This window comes from Dicentrarchus labrax, unplaced genomic scaffold (assembly GCF_905237075.1).
Source record: "Dicentrarchus labrax unplaced genomic scaffold, dlabrax2021, whole genome shotgun sequence".
In the NCBI taxonomy this organism is placed as follows: domain Eukaryota; kingdom Metazoa; phylum Chordata; class Actinopteri; family Moronidae; genus Dicentrarchus; species Dicentrarchus labrax.
In genome coordinates, this window is record NW_026136718.1 from 26,664,844 (window position 1) to 26,689,644 (window position 24,801).

General features: G+C 41.6%; 1 protein-coding gene across 3 annotated transcripts in view; it reads left to right on the plus strand.

Moving 5' to 3' along the window:
- The window catches only part of LOC127350392 (pre-B-cell leukemia transcription factor 1), a 59,784-nt gene extending 37,018 nt beyond the window's left edge, over window positions 1-22,766 (plus strand). The window contains exons 3-9 of one of the 3 annotated variants that reach the window (XM_051376950.1): window positions 6,917-7,161; window positions 9,371-9,561; window positions 12,847-12,982; window positions 14,306-14,465; window positions 15,933-16,045; window positions 17,238-17,327; window positions 19,576-22,766. In XM_051376950.1, coding sequence (XP_051232910.1) covers window positions 6,917-7,161; window positions 9,371-9,561; window positions 12,847-12,982; window positions 14,306-14,465; window positions 15,933-16,045; window positions 17,238-17,327; window positions 19,576-19,668 — 1,028 coding nt within the window. In that variant the 3' untranslated portion in view covers window positions 19,669-22,766. The remainder of the gene's footprint in view (window positions 1-6,916; window positions 7,162-9,370; window positions 9,562-12,846; window positions 12,983-14,305; window positions 14,466-15,932; window positions 16,046-17,237; window positions 17,328-19,575) is intronic. The other 2 variants (XM_051376951.1, XM_051376952.1) reach the window with 2 other exon arrangements.
- The last annotated feature ends 2,035 nt before the right edge of the window (window positions 22,767-24,801 follow it).

Here is a 24,801-nt window from a genome sequence, read left to right on the forward strand (position 1 = left end):
AAGCCAACTGCTTAAAGCTACATGTCTAAAATGAGTAACTAATATGCCTACAGTAAATTTCCTTGTCCCTGGCAAATCTGCTCAACATTGATCAGTACCACAGCTGGTGGTGACAAAGCTGCCTGTACTGGTGGAATATGAAGGGACCAAAAAAGTTACTACAGAAGGGTTTCAGTAATGGTGTTATTATCAAATGGTATTTGATAATGATTCAAAAACGGTAATGCCAGAAACTCTTTCAATTTTGTAAGTGTCTTTGAGATGATGAATATAATGTATTATTTGCCAACATGGCTAAAACCTAATTAATGCTAATGTATTTTTGCACTGAACTTTCCAGTTTGTGTGTGTGCCGCCTTTTTCTTGCTTTGATGAAGGTTGAGTCTCATAGGTAAACGGGACATTCCAAGTATGAACAAATTCCAGTTAACATGCTAACAACCCGCTAGAGCCGCAGCGATTAGCTGACTAATTAATTAGTCGATAGACAGAAAATCAGCAACTACTTTGACAATGGATTAATCATTATAGTATATTAAAAATGCCAGAAGTTTTGGACTGACAAAACAAGTAATGTAAAGAAATCAGACTTGTTTCCAGCCCTACAACCCAGATCCTAAACAATGTTGTAGCATTGACGCAGTTCCATTCATTCATGGTGCCGCCTTAGTGGCAAGCTAATGTTGCAGTTAGCACTTTATAAAGTCAGCCACCTTTTTCCATCCATGTTGTCAAATGAATAGTCCTTCAGATTACTCCTTAGATTTTTGGTGTCATGGTTACTATCTGTTCAGCTCGGCACACCAGTGCCTAGCCTGTACACTGTGTTTGAAGTCAAACAGACTGTATATTCAATATTTCCTCATGTTTGAACAGTAGTTTGAATTTCAAATAAAATCTTTTTAGCCATGATGGTGGTTGCTGCTAATTCTAACAACATTCTTCTTCTCTATTCCCCCTAAACAAACCGCCTTTGCTGCTGCTATAAGCACAGGAAGCACCAAATGATTTCTTTCTCAGGAAAGACCAACCTGACACAGCAAAAGTTTGAATAATGTGTGTATGAGCTGAATTAACATTGGGTGATATCGCTCAGCCACAGAACAAAAAACTGACATGAACACATCACAGGTTGTGACTTCAGAGTCTTGTGCCCTTCATCTTTCTAATCAAAGTGCTCTTAGAAATGTCAGGCCTGGCAGTTGTTGATCTGCCTGGACATGCTGTCACCTGACCGGCATTGCGTGTCACTTTTGGCCGACTCTCCCTGTGCTGCTACCCGTGATGTAACGCTGCGGATCACATTTCAGCATCTGGGTGCAGAACGGAGGGCCTCCAAAGGTGTCCGCCAGTTTGAACTAGGGCTACCAATCTCTGTCAAAGGCCTTTATGTTTGACCGTCCGTCTCGCTAACTGTGACAGAACAGCCCAACATCATTAATTAAACATCAGGCTTTCCCACAATCACCCGATCGCCATGACAGGCTGCCATGCCAACAGTCCCTGTCGACATGCCTTCGAAATCTAGAAGGGGATTACATATGGTAATGGTTTTTGACAGCCTGCCATTTGCCTCTGTTAATCTGATAGGATAAGATATCTGGACCGCAGAGCATGGTGTGTTGTAACTCTTTGAGTCTGATATTGTTATGCCGTGAAAAAAATTGAATCATTTTGAAGATGCAAGCAGTGTCCTGGAAGAAATCTTAATCCCCTGACAAGCTTTTGATAGGGTCCCAAATATTGTCACTGACTCAAAAGTGTATTTTTAGACCTGGATCTTGTTTGTATTTGCTGTCAATTTTAATATTTCTCACATTTATGAACTCCTGTCATGTATGGCGAGATGATGTGACAATCTATAACGGACCTGTGTCCTTCACTTGCCAATGATAACATTTTTCCAAAGGAGCTAGCTACGATGCTAGCCCCGGGCTGCCAACCCACTCTTGTTTTGCCACGGTTCATTCCCCTTCAGAGGGAAGACGGAGTTTATTCTCTGGTCTTTGTTCAATTTAGACTCACCCCAAACTCTGAGCCGCTCTGAAATGATGTATCTCTGTTGCTAGTAGTTCAATTAATATTTTAATACCCACACCCATCTTCATACGAGGCCGTGAGCCAATCTTCTCCAATGACTAATATATGGCCGACAGAGAGTGTTACACATGTGCTCGCCGAAAACAAGCAACGAGGGGGGAGAAGAAGGGGGTTTAGTCAAGCTGCTCTTCCCCCAAATAGGGACGTAAATCATCTCTGAGGATGATATTTCCAGCTTATCCTAAAAGACCAAAAGCTTTTTTCCCCCTCAGCTGCGTGGAAATTAAATAAATATTTCCAGATAAACAACCAGACAGTTAAACATCCACCTCTCCAAAAGCCAATTGCCCTGGGCTTTTATTAAATATCGATTTGATTTGTAAAAGGCCAGATGCTGTGGGGTTAAATAAATGTCATCTTCTCCCATTCCAGTTTACTTTTCTTGTCTTCTCCGTCGGTGACATTTTGTCTTGCTGTGTGTACACAGAGCAGTAAAACCAGCGGCCAGAGCACACCCATCCCGACCCAATCCAAACACATGTAGAGTCCTGCATTCTCTGCATTATTAGCAAATTCATCAGCAACCAGACCCCAGTGTAAGAATCCAGTGTTATTATTCGTGTTAATGCACAAAATAAAGTGAAGCAATACCTCCTTGTGAGAATTGCTTGTCAACAACAGCAGGGAGGGACAAGGCATCCTCTGACAACAAGCCATCTTTGAAACGCCTCCAAGAGGGAAATGGCATCCATTAGAGACATACAGAAAATGTGTGTTCACTGTGGGGGAGGTTGGGGGGGGGGGTCCAAATCACACAGACACACATACACACAGATAATTGTTTATCCCTGGGAGAACCTTCAGTGTTTGTCTGCGGGTGGCTAAGTAAGTTCACCGGCACTATTGGACAGGGAGTGCCCAGCAGACCCAAGGCTCGAAAAACATTAGGATGAATCAATTAGGCTGCCATTAGCCAATAAAGTGGCCCTCACTGAGTCGTGTAATTATGACCCACAGCAAAGCCAATTTTATGGAGGCACATTATCCCTTTTCTTTTCTTTATTAATTTTATTTGTTTGAGATAATCCCTCCATGGTTTTAATTATGTGCCTTCGGTTCAGGGTGGAATAAATAAATCATAATTTGCTTCCATCACGTCTGAACACAGCAGGTCTGCGGTTTTCCTCCATGCATTGAAGCTACCTATCGCAAGACAAGAGGCCACTATGTGTGTCATCGTTGTCAGGATCGCACTTACTCGCTTCAATTAAAAATGAACACCGTCGCATCCTTTCTGCGGGATCCACATTAACCCCACTCGGAGCGGGTTCCCATCAGATTGCATGATAAGAGGCAGCAGGAAGAGCTGATATTATAGGCAGCAGCTACTTAGCTTGTTACCAGCTCAGAGGACACTGTGTAAGTGTGACAATGTGCTGTCAATGAGGGATGACAGTACACAGCCAACATGGCGTAATGCATTGTTCCTTCCTGGGTCCCTCCTGACAGATGCTCTCCAAGACAGCTGGATCAGCAGCAAGAATGGAGCTGGAATCTGGGCTGCGTACGAGCGGAGGATGTGATACGCAGCTGATTAGCGAGGGTATACACGTGTCAACAAGCGAGGCCTGGGGATCATGTCGGAGTTTGTGTTAATTGTCAGTTTAAGACACGTTTACCTATTTATTTCTAACGTAATGCTCGGCTCTGAGTATCTAGCCCTGTTGAATGTAGTCGTTTGCTTTCCATTTGTCCATGACCTTTCTTATTCCATTCCTCTAAAAAAAAAAGACAGTCAGCCTACTAGTGTTTTTTCTCTTTGCCTTCCAAGAGATCTCCTAAGAAATGACCTTCTCTGCAACAGCCGCTCTTATAAGACTGATGTTGGAGGTGCTTCAAGCCAAGTAAAATAAACACTTCATGAATGTTAAGCTGGAACTTGGCAGACGTGAATCGAATCCTTTCTGTGGACACAGGGAATTTTAATGTTCCATTTTCATTTGACAGTCTAGACGTTTTATGAGTTTGAGAAGAAATCTGGCCTTGGGTTTTTGGTAGAAACATCTGAGAAGAGCGTCCTCCCTTAAATTTGTGTGCTGGTGCTCTTTGAATTGTGCTATTACTTAGCGCTTTTGTGACATTTTTTACCCTACCCAAGTATTCCAAAGTACTGGGGTCAGGAGAACTGTTCAAAGCAATAGGCCGAATTTAGAAATTTGAGTGGAGCCATTCTGTCAGTCCTCGAACCTCGTAATGCATTTCTTATTGTGCACTTGTGTCAACGTTGTTTTCTTTCTTCTTCTTAGTATGTACCGCTATGAGCTCTTTTCCTGCTGAAAATGACTTCCAGAAAGTGAAGCTCATTTTCCTTCATGGGATATTGTGGTGTGCTCTCATTTTAACACCCACTTTAGTCTGGTATTTATGAGGTGGTAACTATAGAGAGAAACTGCCTCTCCATACTGGTGACTGTTCAGGAGCTGGGGCGCGGCGGGGGACTCTGCTGATGTACGTTAACTAAAGCGGACAGGCGGGTTTAGAGTTTCTGATGGAGCAGGTTTGATCGGGTCATAACGCGGCTGCAGTCGCGGCGGTGCAGAGGTAAGGCGGGTGTGAAGCCATCCGAGAGTTTTCCCCCTCCAAGCCCGTCCATACATTACAGGAGTGATGAAGGAGTCTGGGTAATGAGACAGGATGTTTGTACAGTCCTGCCATCCCAAGAGACCCTCCCCCCTCCTCCTCCTCCACCCTCCACCCTCCACCCTCCACCCTCCGCCTCCTCCAACACTCCTCCCACACTCAATCTACCTCCCGCTGAGCCTGTGGCCTGAACCCCTGACCTCTTCCACTCGCCAACAGTTGCCATATTTGCATTTCCAGTCCACTTAAAGCCAGTGTGTGTGTGTGTGTGTGGGGGGGGGGGTGACTCAGGGAGCCCCCTCCTCATCCTCTGCTAGTACAGCAGGCCTCATTCTCATCCCAAATGACCCCCTGCCCAGGCCTACCAACCCGGACAGCAGTCTGGGGTTAATGCACCAAGCACTCCCATTGTCTCTGAATTAATGAAGTGCTCCCTGCCTGTCCCTTCTCATTCAATGACAACGAGACAAATGACAAATGGTAACGTTTTAAATGGCTATCGACATGCGCGGGACGTAAAGTCACAAGATCGTGTTAGCACGGTGGCCAAGGCCCTGCGACGACAATAGCGGCTGCCGTCGATGCACTTTCGATGTCCACTCTGGGATCAATTTGCACCCGAGCAGCAGCACGCTCCATGCAGGAGAAGGTGTTTTATATTGAAATGGATGGTTCTCAGATGGAGGAGGAAGAGTCAGAGCCTGAGAGTGTTTTCACCTCAGAAAATGGAAGGTGGGACATGAATCTTTTAAAGAATGGCAAGGGAGACCTCTAGTGGAAGGCAGCGGTATCCATCCAGATTGTTGTTGTTGAAGAAGCTGAAGATTTATTGTACTGAGTGTGTACTTAACATTTTGTTTCATCAGATCACGTCAGGTCAGTTGACATTAATCACACTGTAGACTGTGCTGTTTTTAGGTGTAAATCCAGCTTCTTCCAGTATCTGCCACCAATAAGATCTAAATGTATATTTAATATACACACAGTAACAGCCTATACTGTGCATTGTGTCCATTTTTTACTACTAATTCTTTTCAAATTGGCTTCTGAAGAATCAGATATAGTACGCCCAAACAAACAACAACTATGGCAGCTTAAAGGGTATCACAAAGATAATAACAGTAATGATAATAATAATAATATTAAGGAATGGAAATAAGGAAAAATAAACAGATTATGGAAGTGATTCAAGCAGCACTGAGAAAAAAGAGGTGGGAGAATTATCAGTGTTGTCCTCCCCAAATACTGTACCTTGTATTTTCAAGATGAAGGTAACACATCAAATCAAGGGCAGCAACTAATGATTATTTTTCATCATTTGTTGTTTTAGTGAATCAGTGAATATCTTGGTTTTTATCAAGTCTCAGAAAATAGTGTAACACAGATTCCTGAAGCCCAAGGTGAAGATCAAATGTCTTGTTTTGTTCCAAAGATATTCAGTTTACAATGATATAAGCAGCATGATATTCACAACTGAGATGCTGGAACAGGGACTGGATAAAACTCATATGAACAATTAATTGATTGTCAAAATCATAGTTCTGGGCTTACATTAAAATAGAAGTCAATTCCAAATAGATATCAGTGTTCTCTGTGGCTGTGATCCTGTAGTATGACTCAAGATGTATTTGTGATGTAATGTTTTTTTTATATATATACTGGAATCTGCCTTCAAATGTGCCATTAGTATACTGGAAACATAATATATGTATGCAATGTACCAAGCCTTTCAAAAACCAATACAAATTTTAATTCTAAAAAAAGTTTGAACTGAATGACTGACACTGCTTCTCCCTCACATCGTCATCAAACCTTGGGCCCAAATCAGCCTCCCAGTCCTGCCTAGCAGTGAGAGCTGGAGAGAGTCCAGACACAGCTCCTTTGTAAACAGTCATTTATAAAATGGTGTGGAGCTGCATTTCTAGAGCATGAAAACGTGTCCCTTATTCCCTTTTAGCATCAGAACGTTGTCATTAAAACAAGAGATAATCAAACCAGTTTCAGTCTCTGTAGTGGTGCTTAACCATCTCCTTTACTGAGGCAGAGGATTCGTCCACACTCTGCTTGCTGTGTGCGACATGCTGCATCACTCACACTGAGCTGGTGGATGTGCGGGTGCAGCTCAGCGGTGTCAGACGTGCACTTGTGCTCCGCAGCTGACAGCTTGTTACGGTGCATCACGCCACTGTAGGTGTGACCTTTATGGCTGACCTCTGACCTCCTCCTGTCATTGCAGTGCTGAGTATCCGCGGCGCCCAGGAGGAGGAGCCCCCGGATCCCCAGCTCATGCGGTTGGACAACATGCTGCTGGCAGAGGGAGTGTCCGGTCCGGAGAAAGGCGGAGGCTCGGCGGCGGCTGCAGCAGCGGCAGCGGCCTCGGGGGGAGCAGGGCCGGACAACTCCGCAGAGCACTCTGACTACAGGGCCAAGCTGACCCAGATCAGACAGATCTACCACACAGAGCTGGAGAAGTATGAACAGGTGAGACTGCATATATAAACACCAGAGCTTTCATTTGTATTGACTTACAGGAAGCACTGATTGGTACAGAGTGAGAATATGTAGAATACAGCATTATTACTATGAGAGTATGTATATGGCTCAGATCTTACAACTATAATAATAATACTAATTGTAATCTTTATTTATGAAGTGCTTTCTGAAAGAGAGAAAGAGAAAGTTTTTAATACAGGTGTGTTCTCCAAGCTTGAGCTGCAATAACCCTTTTGCTAGGGGTTTAGGGCAGGAACAAAAGATTTTCGACTAATCTGTTAATTGTTTTGTGTATAAGATGTCAAAAAATAAGGAAAAGTGCTCTTCAGAGTTTCCCAGAATGCAATGTAACATCCAACCTACAGGACAGCAGATATTCAGATACACAGTTATGTAAAACAGAGAACAGCAGCAAAACCTCAAAGTATGAAGCTGGAAACAGCAAATGTTTTGCTTCAACTTTTGGTGAATAATTGTCTGTCAGTCAAATAATTGTTTAATCAACTAATTGTTTCTCCTTCAGCGACACAAAAGATAAACCACAACAGGCTGAGTGGCACTCTTGCTAACAACAACACAAACAATATGTCAAATGTCTGAGTTTTTTGTTGTTTTTATATTTTTGTCAAGAGGAATGCCCTGCCTGTTACTGAAAACCAAATCTACCTATGGGTACAAATAAAGTAACCTAACTTAACCTTTATTGACAATGGTAGTGGACATTGTCTTATAGAATCCAACATCAAAACATATAACAAAAGAAAACACATCAACATGTAAAACAACATACAAGTGTCATTAATATGTATGAACTTTTATCATCAGTGGATTTTCACCTTATGGTTCATGGCTATACAGCTGACCACAATTCCCTTTGTAATGAAATTCAGATCTTTCGATCAACAGATAAATAATGTATATATAATAATTACTAATATAATCATTTTCAGTAAAAATACAAACAATCATCTTTTTTCCAGCTACTCAGTTGTTGCTATTGTCGGTTTTATTGATTTGATGGCAAACTGAATATTCTAAAGTTTTGGACTACTGATCAGACAAAACAAGACATCTTATGGTGTCACTTTGACCTTTCTGATGGTCATTTTCATTATGGTCGACATTTTGGCAAATGTTTTGCAACCAAGACCCCCTCCACTTAAAAATCAGTGTTTCTTCTTGTGTGCTGTTTGAATGCTGTATGTGCAGAGTTTGACTCTAGAAGGATGTTTTCACTTTCATCTGCTGAAAGTGGAAAGTTTCTCTGTGCTCATTGAAAATCTGTTTATATCATTGCTGAGCTGGTCCCACTTTTCAGTTCTTCTTCTTTTTAATCCAGATTAAACTGATGCAGGATCAGCTTGGCAACCCTCATAGACTCAAATGTTTCCTCAATATATATCACTGTCACTAAGAATTCAACTCTAGATTGTGTTCTCACCCCAGAATAGTCCAGCATATGCACCATGTTGTGTGTGTCTGTGTGTATTCCAAGTATAGTCTTGAAAGTCTGGGGGGGGTATGATTTCCTCTCATTGCCTTGATAAGCGATGTATTCATGACAATAGCACCCCTTTCAGATGAATGCGAGTGAGACAGATGAACACGCAGATAGACAGACACAGACAAAGCCTGACACGGCTAAATCCAGAGAGAGATCGACAGGAGGAGAAGAAATAAAGAAGAGGAGACAGTAAGAGACACAGAGTCGGAGTGTAATATCGTGGCAGATTCACGCCTGGTGTCACACGGGGGGGATGAATGAAACGTCGTGGCATGTTCATCTCTCAGGGTGGCTATGCTGTGAAAGTGTGTGTCTGAGAGGGGAACAGCTGTCATTGGTTCCTCTCAACAAACTGCCATCACCACTTCTGTTAAATATGAAAAATATCAGCGCTTATATTCCCTCTTGGCTCTGTGAGAAAGCTTGCTCCAGAACTACATTAAGCAAAGAGCTGGATTGTCGATTTCTTTGGTCTGTGATTTTTAAATACTGTCATTGTGTGTGTGTGTGTGTGTGTGTGTGTGTGTGTGTGTGTGTGTGTGTGTGTGTGTGTGTGCGCACAGTGGTGAATTCGACATGGCCACATGGACAAATCAGCCTTATTCAGTTTTATTAACTTTAGGGGAAGTATTTTTGGGTATACATTTTTTAAATTCCTGTGCGTGTCTGTGTGTGTGTGTTTCATCCTTACAGGCGTGTAACGAGTTCACCACCCACGTGATGAACCTGTTGCGGGAGCAGTCGCGCACGCGGCCAATTTCGCCCAAAGAGATCGAGCGCATGGTGAACATCATCCACCGCAAGTTCAGCTCTATCCAGATGCAGCTCAAACAGAGCACCTGCGAGGCCGTCATGATCCTGCGCTCCCGCTTCCTCGATGCCAGGTGTGTGTCCTTGTGTACACGAGTGTGTGTGCACATCTCCATTCTGCAAACCGTGCACACCACGCTCCATGCTGCAAATAGCCTCCCAATTTAACAACACTGCACATCATCATATGCTCCCCTCTCTGCCTGATAACCATATGAATGGCTGATGTAGGAGGCCTATCATGCTATAAACATGCTGTAACACATGCTGTTTTTGCTACTCACCACACACATTGGGATGGTTTACATCTACGGATGCCATTTGGACCAGCATACCCAACAACACTGGCCAATAAGAGTTCCCTGCGTGCTCCATAACACTAACTGTTTCCCTTTTTTAATGTAATCGCTTGTTCCTTTTGATGCGTGCTTCGGATTTGCATACATTTCTCCAAGGATAAATGTCGCTCAAAGTCTGAGTTGGAGGCATAACATTTAAATGAGGCATGCGCTCCCTTACAAAGCTCCCTATCTATTCTCTTGCAAATTATTGTGGTGGTGCAGCAGCAGCGAGGGGAAGGGAAAGGGAGAGGAAGAAGAGAGCTTTCACTGGTTGAGAGGCACTGCCATGCTCGGCTCCGCTGATTAATCTACTGGCTGCTGGAGCCCATGCTGTGCACATTTACATATTCTCAAGCAGGCTTTTGGAGTGATTTTAGCACAAATCTCCTCACCGGTGGATACATGCATGGAGATTTTACAGGGTTCCCCTCCAGCTTATGTAAAGCCCTCTTTAAATGTGGCACATGCAGATGTGACCTGATAGGTGCATGAGATAGGGGGTCAGTCAACTCATGGGCATCAGCATATGATATCTGTCTGCTTCAAGGTGTTATTATTCTATATCCTTGAAGTCTTGTATATCAAATTAGGAATTACATTTTTGGATACTATATACCTGACTTTCAGAACCAACACCAAAATAATACTTTTTTAACGCTTGCTTTAAAGGTCTAGTGTGTAACATTTAGGTGGATCTAATGTCAGAAATGGAATATAATATCCATAGGTATGTTTTCATTGGTGTATAATCACCTGAATATAGGAATTGTTGTGTTTTCGTTACCTTAGAACGAGCCGTTTATCTATAGTGGGAGCGGGTCCGCCATGTTGAACTGCCATGTTTCTTCAGTAGTCTAAAACGGACAAACCGAACACTGACTGTAGATAAGGCTTTTCGCGTTTTTTGGCTACCATTATTACTCCTTCGCATGCGGGAGGGGTGAGTGGAGGGGTTTTCGGTTAGTTGTAATCTGCAATCTCACCAGTAGTTGCCACTAAATCCTACACACTGGCCCTTTAATGCTGCTCTAATTAATGTGTTTATATTGAAAACGGATCAAATGACCCAATGAGCTGTACAGATGTCTTTAGTGTCTTTCAGCTCGTTGTTTTGTTTTTACAGGCAGTGACTTTAACTGTTTTGGTTCAGTCTCACGGCTCTCATCAGCCTCATTGCCAAGCAGCTGTTTTCAGCAAAAGAGCTCTGATAAACCCACTGAACACTAGCTGGTGAACAGTGGAGCATTTAGCAGCTCAATAGCCAGATAATTCCCTCAGGAGTTGGTGGAGTGCATGTTGTACTTTCATCAGGTGGCCAGAAGCACAGATTCAAATGAATGCTAATGTGTATGTCTGCCAGAAGTGTAAATAAGCAACTGTGGGCGAATATTAAATGTTTTTCTACAAATTTGTTTTATACTTTAACAAAAGAGGCCACTTCTTTATATAACCACAAGCCACAAAGTACAGGAACGTTGCCTAAAATCCCTTCTAAAATGAGCAAAATTGGAACATTCTGATTAGCGAATAAGGAAGAAAGTTTGCACATTTTGTACTTGACTTTTCAGTACTTGGTTCATGTATTTTATTCAGTACTGAAAAAGTATTATGGTTTGATACCCAGCCCCACCAATAGCTCTTTCTTTTTCATTTATCAAAAACATATACAGTTTATTCTTCATATTATATTCTAATTGATACATATTTCCATTAAATGTGTCTCTTTCAAATGTTAATTCAGACTATGAATTGTTTTGGTTTTTCCACAACTAATAGTGGATTTTGAGTAGATTGTAATGTCCCTCTATGTGCTGTTATCGCCACTGCTAATTCTTTTTTCAGTTGCTCATAAACAGAGCTGTAGTGAAGCAGTCTGAGGCCAAATTGTTCTCCTGAGTCCTGACAAAGGGTCTCAAAACAAAGCTGCAGCTAAATTGAAGGTTTCTAGAGTGGCAGAGGTTTTCACAAAAGCAAGTAAAGTTCATCCAATGGAAGACCAGGGAGACCTAAAGAGACCAAATTATTTTAAAACCAAGATACCATCAAGCTAACATCTTGAATGCCATAGTTTAGGTGACTGGTGTTAATTGCAGACTACGTTTTTTTTCAAGCCATGTCTACAACAACAAAACAACAAATGTTTAGCCCAGTCACACTACCAAAATGTTGCTTTGGAGCCTGGAGATATAGATGTTGATGAATCAATCTTTGTGGATCAATCAAACTTTAGGGTTGCAATCTGATAAGATGTCTGCGTTAATGCAAAGTGAATAAAACATATTGTCAGTTGGTGACTTACACAGGATGAGTTATAAACCAAGTAAAATAGGATTGTTCCGAAACCATATCTGAACTGCCTCTAATACAGCCTGGAGGCTGGATTAGGTATGCACCGAGGCATTATGAAATATAGTATTATTTTAACTTTTTTTCCCAGGATGGTGAAGTCATGACTCACCCTACTCTCTGAATGGCTTACCCTGATATTCTCACCCTAACCAATCTCACTACTCATGCCTAAAATAACCAACCCTAACGAACAAAGGCAACGAGTACTAGCCAACTGGAGTCAGAGCGCTGTGCTGCCACTGGGTACTGGCAACGACTATTTAGGGCGGCAAAGAAAAGTTTATTTCTGGTAGCGTTAGCCAAAGCTAGCTAGATGTCAACAACTTGATTGACTGTCAAACTAGATAATAAAAGAAAGTTCTATGACATCCATTTTCTGTATGTGTTTGCTCATGTTTTACAAAGGGTTTTACCTGAGACAGGCCATACAACAATGATAGCAATCATACAGGGTATCAGAACATCTCTCAAGTAATAATAAACCCAGCTCTAACCTGCAAAGGCATTTTAGTTTTTTTGTTTAAAACCCCTGTGAGTAATTTCAGCCTTCAGTGCCTCCTAGTGGTAGCATAAAAAGAGACACTATGTTGGACAGCAATGCACGCCAGTATCCACTCTATGTCGTTCTGACTTATATTCCTGTTTTAACCTCCGTTGCTCTTTTTGCAGGCGGAAAAGACGAAACTTCAACAAGCAGGCAACAGAGATCCTGAACGAGTATTTCTACTCACACCTCAGTAACCCCTACCCCAGCGAGGAGGCTAAAGAGGAGCTGGCAAAGAAGTGCGCCATCACAGTTGCCCAGGTACACCAGAGATCAGTGCCACCCCACACCATACACCACCTGTAGGAATACAAATTTACACAGAACAGTGACACCAACACAATTTCTCATCTAAAGCAGCTGTGAGCAAGTTTTGGCAAGTAACCTAATAATACATTTTCTGACTGTCATGAGTACAGACAGCTCCTCTAATCTTTTAGCAGTACCTTTCACTGAGACAACAAAGGACTCAAGTATAAATATGCCATGTCATAAGTTTGTTATTGTAATTCAAACCAGACAAAGCTATTTTTGACCAGTGTGTTTGTTTCTATTGAAGTAACGCAAGCTAAAGACAACACTGCTGTCACAGTTCTTCATATAGTGGAACAAGTTTTCTTAGAATGCACAAAATATGCAAAATCACTTCTTTTGATAATCATTTAAAAAAAAAAAAGTATTTGTTTCATATCATGATAAAAATGAACGTGTTAATTAATTGTGATATAGTATACAGTATATGGAAGTAATTAGCAAGACCATTAGCCTCTGAAAATTAGCACTGCAGTCATTTGATGACAATGATGATTCGCTATAAATCACACAGTAACTTACCATCTAAAGACACTTGTGATGATTGTGCCAATGCTGCTGACAAGCAAAAAGAGAAACCGTTTAGGCACCTTGTTTTTTTTTTTTTTAATCTTTGCATTCTAGCGCTCAAGTTGTCTCAATTCTGTGAGAATTGATAATAAGGAAAGCAATGACAACACCAAGGTAAACAGCAGTTTGTGTTTTGAATCCATCATTTGGGAATGGATTGTTTTCTCAATTGGTTTCATTAATTTATACCAAGTGATTTGAGGATGCATCTGGGCCTGATTGTGGGAGCTGCTCAGCGGCTGAATGATTTGTAGAGTTTCTGTTTCTTGGCCATAATAAAGGAGAATGTTTACCTACTCTGTGTATTGGAAACTTTGCAGGATTGATTCGGTTTTCATTTTAATGTTGTTTATCATTAGCGCTGGGATTACCCCCCTGGCTTCATCTGGGAGTCCATTAGCAGTAATGGGTGTTAGCGGATGTTGACTGATTGGTGCTTGCGTGAGTTCTGATGATAGCTGCAGTCATGGTGACATAATGAGACTGTTATTGGCAATCATTCCATTCTGGCACTAATGCGGATTCGCAGCACCAGTCTATGTAGCCCCTACCTCTGACAGAGGCTCTCTGCAGTGTTTCACATGCCATTAAGGCCATGCAAGCTACCCTGATCTCTCTGAATGCTTGCCCTCAAATGTGGAGAGGCTCTGTGTGTTAAGATTTCACGAGGATTAAACTACGTTCTCTTGTTTTTCTGCTCAGGTTTCCAACTGGTTTGGGAATAAAAGAATCAGATACAAGAAAAACATTGGTAAGTTCCAAGAAGAAGCCAACATGTACGCTGCGAGAACTGCCGTGAATGCGGCTAATGCATCCTCACATGGAAGCCAAGCAAATTCACCCTCAACTCCAAACTCTGCAGGTGAGACAGGAAGTCCCTGGCTCTGCTCAGCTATTAGACATGTACCTCCTCTCTGTGCATTACTACAACTAAGCAGCTATTGCAGTATATCAGTTTGAGGCTATTTCATTGCTGGTGCTGGTGGTTTGTAAGGAATGAAAAGATTTAGCACTAACCAAAAGGCAGTTCTTGTACAAGGAACATGCCTATCACCTGATAATGCACCATTATAATATTAAACAGGTCAAACTTTTCCCCTTAACAAGTACAACTGCCACTCTAGAGCAAAGCTGTGTCAGAGATTAGCCAACCTGAGCCCCATACCAAGTCTCCCTTTGCTTACTGTCCTTTTGTCTTCATCTCAATTAATCATATTCTACATCTATTTAACTCTGTGTTCATCATGTTCTGCTCTACTGACATTCAAGGATAGGTCTGGTGATATTCTGCACTTCTTTCTTATTGTCAACATATCATATAAAAAGACAGAACCAACAATGAATTGACTCTACTAACACGTAATGCCTGATATATCTTATTCCTCTGTGCCATAGAGCTCCATTGATGTCCAAAAACTATTAAAAACACATCAGTGAGTCAAGCTGTTGTAGTGGGTGTTCCCTCATTACTGTGAACATGGCCACTGTAGTTTCTATTAAGTCAGTCTCACATGTGGGTATATAGGGCAGGGAAGTCAGAGAGCACTGAAAGATAAAGTATTGGTCTTTTTATGAAGCTTGTTGACAATAAAAAATAAAACTAGAATAATGCTGGCCTTATCTGTTACTGACATAGTCCTTTATTTTTTAAGAACAGGAAACGTGTAGCCTAGCATAGAACAAGTATAGGAAGCAGGGTTAGATCTGTAAAAAGTGAAGAAATATACACTTAAACCACTCCGAAGCTCATTTATTTACGTGTTGTATCCTGGAGTACCAAGTAGTCACCGAATGAACTCAAAAGTCCCGCAAGTTTTGTTGGAAGCTGCTTTTTGTCACATTTGACAGAGCTAGGCTAACGGTTTGCCCCTGCGTCCTGCTGAGTGCTTGTACTGAGCGAGGCTGGACACATCCTGAGCCTACTGCCTACCCAACTCTGAAATCAACTGTTAGTGATAATTCCACCCTGGGTAGGACAGCGTGAGGCCATAAGGACTGCTTTTTCAATTCTTCTTTCTTTTTTCCTGGTTGTAGCTCAGCCATGAATAACCTCTTAAGAGCACTAATACTATGTGCTTATTTCTGTGTTTGGAGGTTAAAACTTCTACTCGACTCAAACACCTCTTGTGTCGGGGGAGACAGCTGTATCTCTTCTGTCCTCATGTGTCCATTAGTTTCCTCTTGGCTCTGTTTCATCTAACAGAGCCTGTCTGGCTGCTAGCTAACCTCTGCATGGTGCTGCTCCGGGCTGCTGCCTGGACCAGCCAACTTGCTTAGCCTGCTTGCTCTCTGTCTCTCTGTGATTCGACTGCTCCCTCTCTCCTTTCAGGTTCTGCTGGCTCTTTTAACATGTCAAACTCCGGGGACTTGTTCATGAGCGTGCAGTCTCTCAATGGGGACTCGTACCAGGGGGCTCAGGTGGGAGCCAACGTGCAGTCTCAGGTAGGGCCTTGAGCAGCGCAGCAGATAATACAGGGGCAGGCCCACCTCACTTCCCAACAGACCTTTCTCACAGCAGACATTTTTACACAGGTGTAACCATTGTCATTAATTAGACTAATGCACCATTTGTTAGCGTTTGCTCTTACTTGCTAACAAGCCGCTACAAATGTAAAACATGAATCAGGCTAATTTAGGCTAATTACTGAGTATGCTGTGACTGCTCGGCTAGCAATGGTGGTGACCGTTTGGAACAGTGCATGCTGTTAACCCATTCTGCCAACACTGCATGAAACTGTCTTACTAACCTAGAGTTTACAAGCCTTGCTAGCATGAAAGCAGTCTTGTTTGTTCATTGTTCCCACGTTGATTCAGCTTCATTTCCAGCGCATATTTTTTTACCCTTCTCATACACACCTCCATTGCAGTATTCCATAGACATATATATATATATATATATATATATATATATATATAAGACGTTGCACTGACTGGTTCAGCTCGCTGCTGCAAAAGTCAATATCACCGCCATATTGGACCAGACAACAAACAGCAAAGTAAACAGGGGGAGTTGCGTTTTTTTCTTGATAAAACGTTTTATGTTTCTAATATTAAAGGGTAAAAAGGGTGTAAACACTGGAGTGCATTTCATAGAGAAAAAAATGCAGCTCCCCCGTTTACTAGCATTTGTTTACAGGCTCATCTTGCCCGGTCCAATATGGCGGCAAAATAGATGTATGATCCAAAGGCCAATGTATGTGTTTGTGTATATGTGTCTAAGAGTGCTTTTACGTTGCAAAAAGGGGAGCCAACATAAGAGTTTGAACTAGCTAGCTTACTTAGACCTGAATGAAACAGAGCCGTCATTATGTTCTGTTATACCTGTGCCTTTCCCGCCATGTCAGAATGTCTGTTGGGAGAAAGGACCATACAGGCTTGTACTGGCTCCACTATACAGCTTCTTCACACTCTCAAGGGAAATCTATGTGAATAGATTTTATTTCAGCGAAAAGCAAACGTTTTTTATCCTAAATTACCTTTTTGTTTGATTGGACCTTATTGTCTCCAAGGATATACTTGCAGCAGTGTACTCTTGTTGTCTCTCTTGTCGTCTTGTCATCCCTCTCTCTTTTCTTCTGTGCTTCTCTTGTCTCGACTCTGACCTTGCTTTGTTTGTTGTTTCTGAATGTTTCAGGTGGATACCCTTCGCCATGTTATCAGTCAGACAGGCGGATACAGTGAAGGACTCACGGCCAACCAGATGTACAGTCCGCAGGGCATCAATGTAAGGATTCTTCTTTTTTTCTTTCTTTCTCTCCCTACCAATTATTTCAAAGCCATAGGGCTCCGAATGCCACTTAGTAGGACTTGTCTCTGCTCCATGGTCACCTAGTTGATTGCCTCTGTATCGCTCGCGCCATGGGCAGCACGCTGCCCAGCGTATGCAGTCGTGGGGCCGGCCACACACATGCAGAGCCGCCGTCTGAGCCTGTCATATTGGATCAGGTCTGGCGTAGCACCTGCAGCCACGTACAGTCAGCCACGAGCGAACTGCACAAACAGGTGACACCTCCTGCACTGGACTTCAAATCCCTCTGACCACCTGACCTGTGATTAGCAGCCCAGGGGCCAGAAGCTCCCATTAAAGCCTCCCAGGAGACAACAGCGCTGGCCCTCTAAAAATAAAACCTTGCGCCGCTGGAAACAACTCTTCATGTGCCGTAGGGGTGTGTTCCCCTCATGTTTGTCTTATTTTGCTGCAGAGTTCGGGTATTGAAGTGGGGGTTGCAGTGGGGAGGGGTTGGGGGTTTGCGCGCTGGCGGCTGCAAACAGTAGGGAAATTCACAGCGACAAGCCGTGTCGTAAAGGGGAAAATCGATAAGACAGACACAAGGAGAGCAGAGTGTGGACTTGGGACAGCAATCCAAGCGCATTGCTCAGATCATGTTCCTGCCACACTAATGGCCCTGACAGCGAGCCGCGCTGAGAGGACGAGGACGGTCACAGCCGCGGCTGGGTTCCTCCGCTGTTGTCGTCGTGCCTCAGTGGCCATATGATAATCAGATGAAATGTCTCCCGTATAAAAACATGTATGTGTATTCAAATAGGCTTCCTGGCCGCTCCGAGCGCATCCCACAGCCAGCTGTGCTAACCCTGAGAGGCCACTAACGTATTCAGGCCCTGTTCTTTCTCAGTCCTTTGACCTCACAGATACGGTTCTCCTTGGACGCCTGCTTGCTCTACCACAACTTACACTGCCACAATATGCTGTGTTATTCACTTTTATACCCTGTAAAGAAGCCCCGCAATGCATAATGTAAGAGCGGGATATCTGTCTGCCAGGCTGTTTGCCTGTGATTTATGTAGCTGAGGCTAGTAGGTTAGGAATTCTGGCTCTTCACTTGCTCCTCAGTTTTGTTTGATGTATTTTTCCAAATATTCTGTCAAAGTTGTTAATCTTCTGTATGTCATCAGGGTTTCTCGACCATTACCAGCCTTCATTTAAAGTTTTAGATTTTTCATTTTTGTTTTAGATATATCTAAAAAGGTCCAACACATCACCCTTAGAGGTCTGAACACTGAATCAGACAAATTAGGTGTTGCATTGTTATTGTTAATTAAACAAATGTATACCCTGTATCCTTGAAAACAGTTTTCCAGGCATCTGAAGACAGATTTTATGAATGAAGAGTGGAACAAAGAATCAGAGTTGAAGGAAACATCTCCTCTGAAATAGAAAGACTGGATAATGACTGTGCAGATACATAATGCATGTTTTGGATCATTACGGCCGTAATTACAATTTTGAAACAGGCAGAGCGTCACAAAAATCAGACATTCTACAATCTGACCCCTCCACTTTTGATTACACACTACTGTCTGCTGCCTTAAATAACAGGCTTTGAAATGAAAGGCTGTCGAAGACCATTTCCAGTTTTTCTGATGGTTTTAAATGTACTATTAATATCCTAAATGCTCTTTAACAGCCCTGTCTCTGGTAGTGGAACAGCCCTCCATAGCCCTTATTGTATGTTAATTCCTGCTGTCAGCGTCATAATTAGTGCATATGACATTGATTGCACTTGTTTTGTTTCAGAGGTCTTCTCATACAATTTACATATATTATTCATATTATTTAAAATGGCAGTGACAGGCATTTATTTTAAGATAAAATCTTGTACAGCTTGACTTTTCTTCTGTGTGTTTTCTTCATTATATGAATTTGAGTGTGCAGTGTATGACGGACCGTAATTCACTCCATTTCTGCTTGGTTGGAAACATGATTTTATTTTTTTCGTGTCAGTCTTATTCTTAAAATTATAGTCTGAGCCAGGTTAGCCTTTCCTCCAATCCAGGAGGAAATTTGGCTTAGGGCTGTGACAGCTAAGTATCCCAGCATTCCATGCTGCATTCATACGTCGCCCTCAGGACTTCCATTTGTTGTACCTCACTGTGTGACCCAGCTGCATTGAGTAATGAATATGAAAGTAATAGACCCCCCCCCCACTGTTTCTCTCTTTCTTTCCTCTCAGGCAAACGGTGGCTGGCAGGATGCTCCGACCCCCTCATCAGTGACTTCACCCACAGAAGGACCTGGAAGCGTTCACTCCGACACCTCCAACTGATCCTCCACCCCCACCTCCTTCACTCCTCCGTCCTCTGCTCCCCCTCCGCCACTGCAACCCCAGCCGTATCTCTCAAGACTTAAGCTCAAACCCCATCGGGACTGGACGTGACGTGCTGTATGTAGTCACGCGGCGGGGACACAGTCGGGGTCTTGGATGACATTTCCACCACTACGGACAAATATTTCACTTTTTCCTATCTGGACCACGGCAGCACCGTTAGCAGCCTGCGTAGGGGACTCATATCCACACTTCACAGTTTGTACAGTTTCCACTTGATGTCCATGTTGCCTCTTTGTATTTCTCTTACATTATGTATTCACACGGTAGGCACACAGTTAGCAGCAAAAGCCCCACGTCTTGTAAATTGAAATTCTTTCACACTACCTCTATTCGAAATAACAACAGAGAAAACAACGCTTCGGTTTTACAAATTTTTATAATTATTGGAATTTACTGCAAACCACACCATGCCCTGTCATTACACCTCTGTCTTTATTACTGTGTTCACACATTTTGTTTATCTACAGTGCCAAAGTTCAACCCTGGAGGTGAATTTTGATATATTACATTACACATCACATCCTTACATTTTTCATGCCATGCTTTGTGAAGTGTTATCACGTTAGTCCAGTCATAATAGTCAGGTAATATCCAAGTATTCAACCTCGATTTATATAGTTTGTATTCAGAACTTCTGCAACAGACAAGGACATGTAAGGCATTTTATATTTTATTGCCAGAGTAGTAGGTTTCCTGCTCATATGCAGTACAATGATGCAAATTCTTACGCAAGCAATTAACATAACGAGTGTGACTTACAAAGAGAGTTGAAGTTCTGTCATGCATGTCGGCATCCACAATATTCAACCAAAAATTGACCTGAAACACTAAATCGATGACAACGTTAGCAGCAATTACGGCATGTCAATATGTAATAAAGCACAATAACGCCTAATGATTGAACTCAAGGGGTGACATTTGTAAATGTCAGGGAGAAAACAATACAGAGGAAATTTTAAGATTTAACTATAGTAGTCATATATGAGAGAAAGAGAGTGTACATACAGTACATTATCAGGCAGTGTGTATCAGAGAGGTCAATATAGCCAAATACTGCTGGTAACCAAATCCAAAACAAAAAAATTGTAATTCTCATTTTAAGGTAACGTGTTGTCGGGATTTAACACATTGCATGTATTTTCTCAGAATTCACTTTTAATTCATGGAATTATATTTATGTCATAATCCATTGGAACACCATGGGACATTTTGAGTGCAGAATAGATTTGCTTAAAATAAAATGATTCTTTAAACAACAAGGATAAGAATTTCTCTACACATTATACTTTGTACAATATCCCATTGCAAGCTCAGGATTGTGAGACAAATATAACTCCATATGCATTCAGTGCTGAAAAAACTTGAGGTTACTCATCCCGTAACCCCTGTTCTCTGCTAACACTAGCGACAACTACACTGTTTGTATTTCCGGTATCCAAGAGTCCATTCACTTTTTGTTTTCTTTTAAAATGACATTAAGAAACACCACATCCATCACCACAAACCAATCCAAAATGTGAAATTAAATTTGTCCTGTGTACAGTATAGTATGTGGTCTTAACATGTATACATGATTACAGTAGTCCTCATGTGATATCAGAATTTACATACTTTGATACCAAAAAAAATGGCAGAATTTCTATCCTCCACATTGGGATCAGCTTTATTGACGTTTTCTTTTTCCTCTTTTTCGTAGGATTTTATTATCTACAGTACTAGTGAGCATCTCATAATGCACTAGTGCTCTGTATTCAAAGCCAAAAAAATGCAGTTGGAATACAGTACTGTTTATATAAATTAAAGTGGAAACAAATACCCTGATGGCACACAGATCCAGATAATGTTTGGATATATTTTTATGTCTCCATTTTGTGAATAACTCATTTCTTTTTCATTTGATATTATGTTGCTTTGCTACAGGCTTATGTTTCTTTTCTTTAATGCTACCATTATATGTGAATGAGCCCAAGAATGCTCTATATACAGTATGTAGATATGCACCTTTATTCTTTTTTTTGCATCTTGAATTTGGACAGCAGCCGTCTTAACACAGCCTGACGGAGTTCCTGCTGGATTTAAGTTGAAATCCTTTGTTATTTTGTACTCAGACCACCGAAAAACAAGCCTGCCTCCAAGGTGGCTACTGTCCGAATGAAGGTGACGTGAAAAGTTAGTGTTAACATTGCCCCCTGGCATTGTTTTTTTTTTTTTTTTAGCTTAACCGAACCCTTACAGAAAACAGAATTCAATCTGGAGACCCCAACCAGTCACAACACAGCCTGAAAACCACAGGTATTTTTTAACAGTTGTCAGCGTGTTTGTATTTATTACACATGTATGAAATCACGGATGTTTCAGAGCTACTGTCTGAAGGTCGACCACGGCACGATTACACCAAACAAACTCATCTTGGATCACCGGGAGCGGATCCTCCTCGACTCACCTGCTCAGTATTACAGTGGAGGGGCCGAGCAGTTGAAGTGATGCACAGAACCTGCCTCAGTCGTCTCTTCTGAAGTCATTGGAGTGAACTGACAGCACCGGCCATGCAAGGCAAAACACAAGGACTGTTTTTGCACCCCTCCGTTAAAAAAAAAAAAAGGCTTAACTCTACTTTTCACATTGCCTGTCAAATATTATCGAAGCTTCATGTAATGATGCTTTTTAGTTTTTGAATATAAAAGGAAAAGAGACATGAAAAAGAAAAATGAACAATTTGTAAAACATGAAATGTTTTATTTGTTGCATGTCTTTTTGTTCTTCAATAAAATAACGTACTGCAGTGTTTTGAATGTTAACTTCTTTTTTATAAGGATTTCAGAGTGAAACCGTGGAGCCTTTTTCTTGACAGGTTTTAACTTTTAAGATCTCTGCGTATGTAAAAAGGTATCAAATGGGAAAACTATTGTCTTTTTAATTACAATTCAAAACCTGTTTTCTGTGGAGAAAAATAGCTGAAAGGTGTAGGTTTTATGGTCTCTTAATTTGTACTGGCAATGCGTATCCCAAATAAATAGTTTCTTTTGTTGCATAAATTGCAGTTTTGTCGTTTTTCACGTGCTCTTGTCGAGCTTTTCCACTTTTGAGTTTTTCATCTCAAACTTGTGTGTGGGTTTCTCCTCCAGACTTTTGTAACAGGGTCAGGGTCAGGAGTCACTGTAGGATACAAGTTTACACGTTGTAGACTTGTCAGTCCAACACCTCTGGATAACATTGCACGTCTCACTTCCAACTATTCCACGGCACGCAGGCATTTTATCACCACTAACACAGCGCCGGAGCTCGGCCGAGCTGCCGAGGGTGTGAAGGGGACATTTTCACAGTTTTTGAAGTGAGTGAAAGCTGTGCGCTCCCGGCAGACAGCCACCCCTCCTCCCCCTCCCCTCCTCCCACCCTCTCCCTCTCTGCCTTCCCCACACCCAGCGCTCCCTCCGAGGCATGGTTAATGTGCGTTCCCTGGAAGAGGCGGAATCCACACTTATCTCTCTCCTCCAGATAAACCAGACAGGATGTCTGATTCTGCTCCTCCGAATCATCCGTCCCTGGGAAAGAAAAAAAAAAGAGGAGGAAGGGGTTGAAACATTAACTTGTGGATTAGGAAGAGGTTTCCCAGGAGCATCCAAAATCAGAGAGCGTGACAGAGACTGTGGGAGTGACATATGCAAACATGATCAAGTGTAATTACATGGAGAAGCCTCCTTGTTTCTATCAAAGGGCTTCTTTTAGCCACTGTCTGAGCAATGAAAGGCAAGAAGTGCCGGACGTGTATAATTTATTCATGTGCTCCTGCAAACCAAAAGGCATTGTGAGTCTGATTCAGTCATTACATGGTGAAAAGGTTGTAAATCCCATTCTGAGTGAAATCAGTGTACATTCTTTTGAATTCCTGATTCCTTTCAACAAACAGGCTGGATAACAAGCTACGCCGTGACAAATGCTATGTAGGTTTTTAGGAGGCTACACTGATCATTATCCATTTTATACGCTGAAAATATGCAAATCCAATCAGAAACTGAATCAGGACTTTCTGAAGTCTTTTAACCATTAACAAATGGATTGGCTGAAATATAAGGAAAAGAGTAATGGATCAAATGTACCCGACATTTTACTGACATTTGATACTCGATACCCAAGTAACCCATTCACTCTAAAATGTCAATTTTAAGGAATGAGAATCAGCTGGCAGGTGTTAATATTTCATTCTACAACAAGAAGCCATTCCCAGAAATCACTGATTTGATGATTTGCAAGTCAGAAGTTGCCTTGATGTATTTAACCAGCCTATGTCTGGTTGAAAGTTGGAAGTTTTTTCATTTCAATATTTATTTAGAAACTGGTTCACAGTGAAATGTTGCTATTTGAATGCAGTTGAAACATCAGTAACCTAAAAACCTTTCAGCTAAATGAGTGAATACTGGGTTAAGATAACAGTTCAAATGATATTCAAGAATACATTTGTGTTAATAACAAATCTGCAATGAAAGTTGAGGGAAATATCAAATAGTTTGACTCATTCCACTTATGTGGCAAAAGAATTTCCCAGGTTTTTGTGGATTTTGGAGAAGCACAGGGGTAAATAAGGACATGAATCACTGCTGGTCAATCAGGGTCGTCGCTACCACCGAGGACGATGAAGTCATGTTCTCTGTAATATTTCTGCAGGTTAAATGATATGAAGTGAAGTTTATATTTTACAATTACACACCTGCTGATTCTGATATGTTATGTAGACTAAATATGTTATATTTTGATTTGTTTACGGCAGCAAATAAATACGTTTTATAATAAATTATGTTATTTTATTAAGTTCAATTATATGTATTATTCTGCCTTTTGAAACAACATTTGTAGGGACCATAATGTAAGAAGTTAAACTTTGCAAAAAAAAATACGGGGGAATAGTTACAATAATGATAATAATAATAATAATACTCACAAAAGAGTTTAGTTGGCTAATTAAAAATGTCATTGTCTATTATGAGAAAGTTCAAGTTCAAAAGTAAGCTCTCCTATTGGGTGCCTCTCATCAATCTCTCTTTCAAAATCTTCTCTGTCCATTTGTCTCCTGCC